Genomic DNA, 8,011 nt, shown 5'->3' with positions numbered 1-8,011 from the left:
CTCATTCAAACCACTATATTGTTCTTATGGGCATCGAACCTAGCCTTGCCACACATGATAGGTAAACATTACTACTTAACCGTCTCCAGCCTTGAAACAAGTATTTCCTTTGTAAACTTTTATTATTTGTGTGTGTGTGTGTGTGTGTGTGTGTGTGTGTGTGTGTGTAGGTCAGAAGACAATCATATACAGTCCATTCTTCCTTTTTGTTTTTTTTCTTCAAGACAGGGTTTCTCTGTATAGCCCTGGCTATCCTGGAACTCACTCTGTAGACCAGGCTAGCCTCAAATTCGTAGATCTGCCTTCCTTGGCCTCCTCAGGGCTACAAATGCAGCACTGCTTGGCCTTTCCCCTTTATATAGTTCTGGGGATCACAATTAGGTTACCTGCCTTGCGCAGCAAGTGATTTTACTTGCTGAACCATATCACTGGCTCTGAAACCAATATATATATATTTTTTCAAGACAGGGTTTCTCTGTGTAGCCCTGGCTGTCCTGGAACTCACTCTGACCAGGCTGGCCTCGAACTCAGAAATCCACCTGCCTCTGCCTCCTGAGTGCTGGGATTAAAGGCGTGCGCCACCACTGCCCGGCTCTGAAACCAATATTTTTCAGTTGGAGGATGTTTTGTCTTATTTTACCTATATGAGTATTTTGCCCGTTTGGTGTCCATGGAGATTAGAAAAGAGCACTGGTTCCCCTGGGACTGGAGTTACAGACCATCATGAATTGCCATGTGGACGCTGGGTATTAAACCCAGCAAATGCTCCCCCTTACCCCTACCAGCCATCTCTCCATCCTTAAATTGAAGAGTTTAAAGGAAGATGTAGAGCTAGGGATGTACTCAGCTGGTCCAGCACTCTTCTAGCATGCACAAGCCACATGTGGGGACACACATCTGCAGCCCCAGCACTCAGGAGGCAGACACAGGAGAATCAGAAGCTCAGGGTCATCCTTGGCTACACAGCAAACTCGAAGCTAGCCTGGGCTATACTGAGACCCTGTCTCAAAAAAGGAAACCAAATTCAAAGAACATAAAAGAGATTTGGGGGCCAAGGGTTGGTGTAACTCACCAGCAGAACACTCCTTAGCACGAGTGAGGTCCTGTACTGTATTGGACTCCAGCACCACGAAGGAAGGAAGAGATTTAGCGGGGCAGGGAATTGCTCTGTAGTTTCTGGAGAACTACAATCAAAATGTCTAGGATTCGGGGCTGGCGAGATGGCTCAGCAGTTAAGAACACTGACTGCTCTTCCGAAGGTTCTGAGTTCAAATCCCAGCAACCTCATGGTGGCTCACAACCATCTGTAATAAGATCTGATGCCCTCTTCTGGTGTGTCTGAAGACAGCTACAGTGTACTTACATATAATAATAAATAAATCTATAAAAAAAAATGTCTAGGATAGGCCAGGCAGTGGTGGCACATGCCTTTAATCCCAGCACTTGGGAGGCAGAGGCAGGCAGACTTCTGAGTTCGAGGCTAGCCTGGTCTACAGAGTGAGTTCCAGGACAGTCAGGGCTACACAGAGAAAACCTGTCTCGAAAAACCAAAAAAAAAAAAAATGTGTAAAAAATGTCTAGGATAATGTCTTTTGGGGTGGAGGAGGAAGGAAGAAGGACAGTGAAGAGGTGGGGCTTGGTCACAAGGGCTCAGGGGCTGTACCGGTGCCTTTAGGGATCTGCCGTAAGGATTGTCTGTGATCTTGAAGCCATGACAAGAGGGTGACCTGATAGGTTTGAATCCTAAATGTCCCCAGAGTGCTGACACTGGTCTAGATGGTATGGACTCCATCAGACAACGGGCTGTGAGAGTTAACAATAGACTGTAAGGTTTTTGGGGGTTCTGTTTGATTTTTGGAGATGGTCTTGACTGTAATACTGACGGGTCTGGGACTCACTCTGTAGACCAGGCTGCCCTTTAAGTTACAGAGTTCCACCAGCCTCTGCTTCTGGAGGGCTGAGACTTAAAGGTGTGCATCACCACCCGCTGCAAGGTGATTTCTCCTAAAGCTGTGAGAGAGCGAACGGAGGAGATAAACAGCACAGAGAAGGATTTCAGGCACAGGGAGAAGTGAGCATGTGTAGCCAGTGACGATGAGAGCAACGATTCAAGAACAGCGTGTGGAGCAGAAAGATGGCTCCTCAGCAGGTAAAGGCATTCTGTTGTTTGCAGGCATAAGAACCCGAGTTCATATCCCAGCAGGCCTGTCAATGGCTGGCTATGTTAATGCATGCGCCTGGAACTCCAGTGCTGTAGGATGGAGAGACAGGTGGATCTCAGTGCATAGAGACAGCACTTGGGAGATGCAGCCAGGAATACTAACCCGTTCAAGGCCATCTTCTGCCAGCGAGGGGGTTCAAGGCCAGTCTCTGATACTTGATATTTTTTTCTTCTAAAGAAGGGGACAGGGCTGGTGAGATGGCTCAGTGGGTAAGAGCACCAATTGCTCTTCCAAAGGTCATGAGTTCAAATCCCAGCAACCACATGGTGGCTCACAACCACCCGTAATAAGATCTGATGCCCTCTTCTGGTACGTCTGAAGACAGCTACAGTGTACTTATAATAAATACATAATAAATAAATCTTTAAAAAAAAAAAAAAAAAAGAAGGGGACAGAATAGAGGTCACAGAAGCTGCTGAAAGATAAAAGATCTCAAAGAAGCAAAGGTGGGTGCTGAAACACAGGAATCCAGGACCATGTCATGTGTCCCCTAAGGTAGAGGGACTGGTCTAGGTCATGTGAGGAGGCTGGGCCTCACAATCAGCATTTATGCTCAGCTGCCGGTCAGCGGCTTCCAAGGTTCCCCCTTCCCTCCTCCCTGGGTCTTATGCAGCACTTTTACTAAATCATCAGACATGGTGAACTTTGTATGTTTTCAAACAGGGTCTGTTTCGTCCAAGCTGGCCTCGCTATGTAGCTTAGCCAGGCTGCCTTGGCCTCCCAAAGTGCTGGGACTGCAGGGTGGCCACTCTGGTGTGTGACGGTCACCCACAAATGAACCTGGGAGGAGGGACTCACTCACCTCCTTTCATCTCCTGTTACAGGAAAGGAAATGGAGGGGAGTGACTTTTGACCAGCCACACAGTGAAGCAGATTGGAGGCGTGGGGCAGGCTCTACGCCTTGTATGGCCACTCAGCTGCACATCCGGGCTGCTCCTTGGGAAAGTTAATGATTAGAGCCTGGCCAGAGCTATAGCACTGTCGCCATAGTTACTAATTAAGCCATGCTCACTGAGAAGCCATGCTTCAAACAGACAAGTGCAACGTTCTATAGGCAATCTATGTGTTGTGGTAGTGTGACCTGCTCACTTATCTCGGAGTCCACTCATAACAGCTTATCCTCTGTGGGCTTACACTTTCTCCTCACTGTGGGGGCCACCCGCCGGCCTGGTTGGAACTTTTGGGAGGAGGAATTCAACTAAGATGACTTCCCTAGTGTCTGAGTGGAGTAGGTAATAAAATCTGCTTACCGTGTTTTCTGTCTCCAGATAGGGCTGTAATTACACACACGAGGAGGAAAGGCGGCTGAGTCTCATCGAGATCATTTATGTAAACTCAGCCTTCTTGTCAACGGGATTCTCGGATTGCATTTGTGCAAACCCCGGGAATCGTTTGCCAACCACACGGAGCCAGAGTCCGATTGCAGGCCTGTGTGACGCTTGTGTTCTTTCAGTAACTCAATGTCTGTGGCTCAAGATCAGAGGTTGACATTCTGAGGTTAAAACTCTCACCAGTGAAGTCCCAGCACTACAGTTACCTTTCTGAAAGCTGCGGAAACCAGGGGGAGTCCCCCAAACAAGGTATCGTAAATGGATACACTGCTTTTGAAATACAAAAACTGGCCTTTGAACTGAGTCTTTGTTTTTGAGACAGGGTCTCTCTGTGTAGCCCTGGCTGTCCTGGAACTCACCCTGCAGACCAGGCTGGCCTCGAACTCAGAGATCTGCCTGCCTCTGCCTCCCCAGCGCTGGGGTTAAAGATGTGCGGCACCATGCCTAGCTTGAAATATGTCCTAAATTTGATCTTTAAGAAAGAAAGGCAGACAGTTTCGTATACAATTGAATCAACACTTGGTAACACTTTAATATCCAGTTTCAAGTATTTGGCAACTTAACATTTCCCTCACCTCCCTCGAATCTGATAAAAAACTAGGGTGCATAAGCCTCTCTCACTATATGCACATGATTTCAAGACAGCAGGTAACACAGATTTTTGCTTAATGCGTTGAGGTATTCTCCACTACGACAGACTGGTCATCAGCGTTGATGTGTCCCCCAGCTGGCATCCCGTGCTTCGCCTGACACCTGCAGCTTCCAGCGTGCTCTGTCCTCTGTGGAAAGAAAACCACAGCCACCGCCCTGGCGCCATCCCGGGCTCGGTCCAATCAATAAGGACTTATTTCCTGTCCATTTGCTGAGGTCACAGGAGCGAGTCTCATTAATTATTTCTGTTGCTGAAGCCTCAAGTGTGCTCTGGCGTGACAAGCGAAAACCGCGTGACCTTTTTCCTTCTCATTTTGTTTGTAGTGGTTCCGAAGGAGAGATTCATTAAGCAGTGAAATAAAGGACAGAAAAAAAGATACATATATTTCTAAAGTCATTAAACACGTTACTTATTTCATCACAAAAAGCTCTCCTGTCCACCTCATTCTCTGGGTTCTTTCTCCCACTAAGGAACAATAGTGTCTTTTTAATTTGGTGTCAGGAAAATCTGGTCACAGCAAACACAATGTTTTCTAAAGCAGATCTGGCCTCTGAGGGAGGGAAGCTCTCCAGGGCCTCGAGTGCCTTGTTTCCATGGTAACGACACAGGTCAATAGCTGAAGTCACACCTTTGCCGGCTTTGATTGTTTCTCGCAACTGTTGGGAAATAAATGCACAATAAGTCAGTTTTTGGTTGTACAGTGAGGACCACAGTTTAACTGGGGGTGTGGGTGGGGGACAGGAAACATGTAAATCCAGTCTTTCAGCTCTCTTATCTGGAGAAAGAGGACGCGTTCCAGGTGATCTCCAGACGCCATCACCTCCCTCCCTAAGGCTACAGGAGCTGTGCTCCAGAGCAGCACAATAGGCTCCAATCAGCCCAATTACAGCTCCTCTCGCCCCGCCCCTCATCTGCACAAAGTTCCATGCTGGGAAGGCAGAAAGGAAGGCCAAGCGGTATATCCCTGGCATTTGGAATTCAACCGCCTGATAGTTTATGGGGGTTGGGGGGAGGGGAGGAGCCTCCACTAACATCTTCATTCAAACTAAAAAAAAAAGAAGAAAAAAAAATGAAAACACCTATGTTGACACAATAATCAAGATGAAAAATTCAAGAAAGACATATTATTAAATCTGACTATGACTTATTTAAAACACAAATATTTTCCTTGGGAAAAATGGAACAAAGCATTTTTGCAAATGTAGTGTTTCTCACTAGCCAGCAAACCGACTTCTGATCTCTCTCTGTGACTGTGAGAAAGAACCGGAGAGTTTAATTTCAACACTTGGAAGGCAGAGGCAGTGGATTTCTGTAGGTTGGAGGCCAGCCAGGACTACCTGGCCAGACTCTATTTCACAAAACAAACCAACAAACAGAAAAACAAGGAGGGGGCTGCGGATTTGCCTTGGCCTATCCATCCTCCATCCCTGGTGGCTCCCCAAAGCCACCAGGTCCTGTGGTTTCCACAGGCAGCCAGCTGCGCTCGTGTGCACAAGGCCATATAAGTGACCAGCAACAAAATCTTAAAAAGACATTAAACAAAATCATTACATTTAGAGTTGCTAAGGCTTCATCTTTTGACCTTAATGCCCTTATCCTATTCAGTAGTCTCAGTGAAGGCTTTAAAGGGCTCCAGAGCTCCCTCACTTAGGCACCAGGCAGCCCCTGGCTAGCTCACCTGAGGCCAACTCCCCTGACCCTTGCAGACTGGGTGGGGCCAGGTAGCAAGACCCAGTCTATGAGTCATGGAAGATGCGTGCTCTGGATGGGATGCAGCATGGAACTGTGCACTCGAATCCCTCTAGGGCTTTCCCTCTGGCACTGGGGACCACCCACCACCCAGCAGAGATACTCCTCAGCCGGGATGCCTGAGTTACAGCTGCTCCTGTTTTGTATGACAGGGTTTCTCTGACCTGGGTAACCTGCCAGGAAGGTGCTGCCTGCCCTGGATCTCAGAGAGCTGCCTGCCTCTACCTTCTGAGTGCTAGGATTAAAGGGCAGCGCTGCCAAGGCTGGGTCGGAGGTGGACATCTTCACTGACTGAGTCAGCTCGTCCTCATCTCTGCAGCTGCTTTAAGCTCTTGGATTTTCCACTTTTTAAACTGTGCCACACTTGGGTTCTCATCTTCCCCCAGCTAGGTTATTCCCCCATCCTAAAGGGCCTTCCCAAACTCCATCCACAGTGCCACACTGCCAAAAAGGTTTATAAATGAAAATATAGTCTTGTTTAAAATCTGTCACTGCCTCCCGACAGCCTTAGTAGTTCAGGCTCCCCAGGAGGGATGAGCGTCCTCCCCAGTCTCACTCAGCTTCCTTTTTCTCCCTTCTGTCCTTTGCTCATGTATTAAGGGAAAATAGCTGCAGTTTTCAGAGCTGACACACTGGCTCCCTTGGGGTTGCCACTGTTCCACTCCTAGTAAGCCCCCCCTCCCCCAGATTCTACCTGGGTGGAAGGCACTCACTCGCTCACCTAGGATGGCGGCACCAGGGGCCGGCTGCTCTCCTACCTCTTGGGTGCCCCATGTGCTTCTGGAGTGCAGTGTTACTACAGTGTTGGACTTTAATTTTCTATTCACGTATTGACTTCCCCGTGAGACTTTAAGCTACATCCTGCATAATGCATAAAACATGAATAAAAATATATGCTGGTTTATTACTCTAATTATAGAATCAAGGGGTCAGAGGTCCGGGGAAGCTCAGTGACTCCAGATAATAGACAGAGGAGGCCACATTTCTTGTTTTCAGTTTTTCTTACAGTGTGTGTGTGTGTGAGTGTGTGTGTGAGTGAGTGCACATGCCTACCAACTCGTGGGTACGAGGTCAGGTTCTCTTCTATTTTTATGTGGGTTCTGGGAATCAAACTTATGTCAAGTGTCTTTACCGGCTAAGCCATCTCACTTTTGGGGAGCAGGGCAGACAGCATCTCACTCTGTATGGCCTATATCAGAGACTATATATCGTCTCTGCCTGAATGACACTCACAGCAATTCTTCCGTCTCAGCCTCCCCCACAAGATGGGATTGCAAGCATGCACTGCTGTCCGCCACAGAGACCATGTTTTTCTGCTGCCTTCTCCTGTAGAGACACTTTCTACTAAACTTTAGATTCTGAGCACCCACATGGAGACTGCTCTAGCCTAGGCTTCCCCAGTCTCCTGCCAATGACCGAGTGCACAGCCAGATTCAAGTTTCTATCGTGGCGCTACCATTTGAGGGATGCAACTGGCTCTAAACGAGGATCCTATCAGTTCTGGAGATGGGTGGGGTTGCATGAGAGCACAGATTACTGGATAGTAAAATCACTAGCCCTAGGTTGCACTCCTGGCTATGGCTCAGCCTGCTTAGCTCTCCCCGAAAGGCCTAAGCTGTCACTGACTATGCCCTTCTACTTAGTCAGATCAAATCAGTTTTGGCTTGGTCTATGGTAACCTCAGAGGCGGCTGGACTCAGATCCTTAAGACACTTAGGTAGAGTGTGGCTCTGTGTTCATTGCTGCAATGTTCCTGGACCTGGATTGGACAAGCCACCGCAGGCACGTGGATGTTTGTAAGAGTAGCCAAATGCTGAGTTTCTAAGAACTCTTGGGGCACCCACTACATGTAAGAGTCATGTCCCCTCTGCTCAAGGACCAGGAGCTGACTAAAGAGACACTGAAGTGCGGCAATACCAAGGCAGCGAGGGCAGGGCAGATAATGTCAACCAGGAGAGATGCCACAAAGTCTTGCAGAGTGGGCTTTGATGAGATGCAGGGTCAAGAGTAGCAAGGTAATTGTGGGGAAGAAAGCGGTGGGGAGCAGTAGGCAGAGC

At 48.1% G+C, this 8,011-nt stretch overlaps 1 protein-coding gene across 1 annotated transcript in view; it reads right to left on the bottom strand.

Moving 5' to 3' along the window:
* Nucleotides 1-4,053: 4,053 nt before the first annotated feature.
* The window catches only part of Pdss2 (decaprenyl diphosphate synthase subunit 2), a 233,881-nt gene continuing 229,923 nt past the window's right edge, over nucleotides 4,054-8,011 (bottom strand). The window contains exon 8 of the mRNA XM_031348481.1: nucleotides 4,054-4,861. Coding sequence (XP_031204341.1) covers nucleotides 4,703-4,861 — 159 coding nt within the window. The 3' untranslated portion in view covers nucleotides 4,054-4,702. The remainder of the gene's footprint in view (nucleotides 4,862-8,011) is intronic.

The sequence above is a fragment of the Mastomys coucha genome, unplaced genomic scaffold, assembly GCF_008632895.1.
Source record: "Mastomys coucha isolate ucsf_1 unplaced genomic scaffold, UCSF_Mcou_1 pScaffold3, whole genome shotgun sequence".
Classification (NCBI taxonomy): Eukaryota; Metazoa; Chordata; class Mammalia; order Rodentia; family Muridae; genus Mastomys; species Mastomys coucha.
This window is presented reverse-complemented; position numbering and strand designations above follow the sequence as displayed.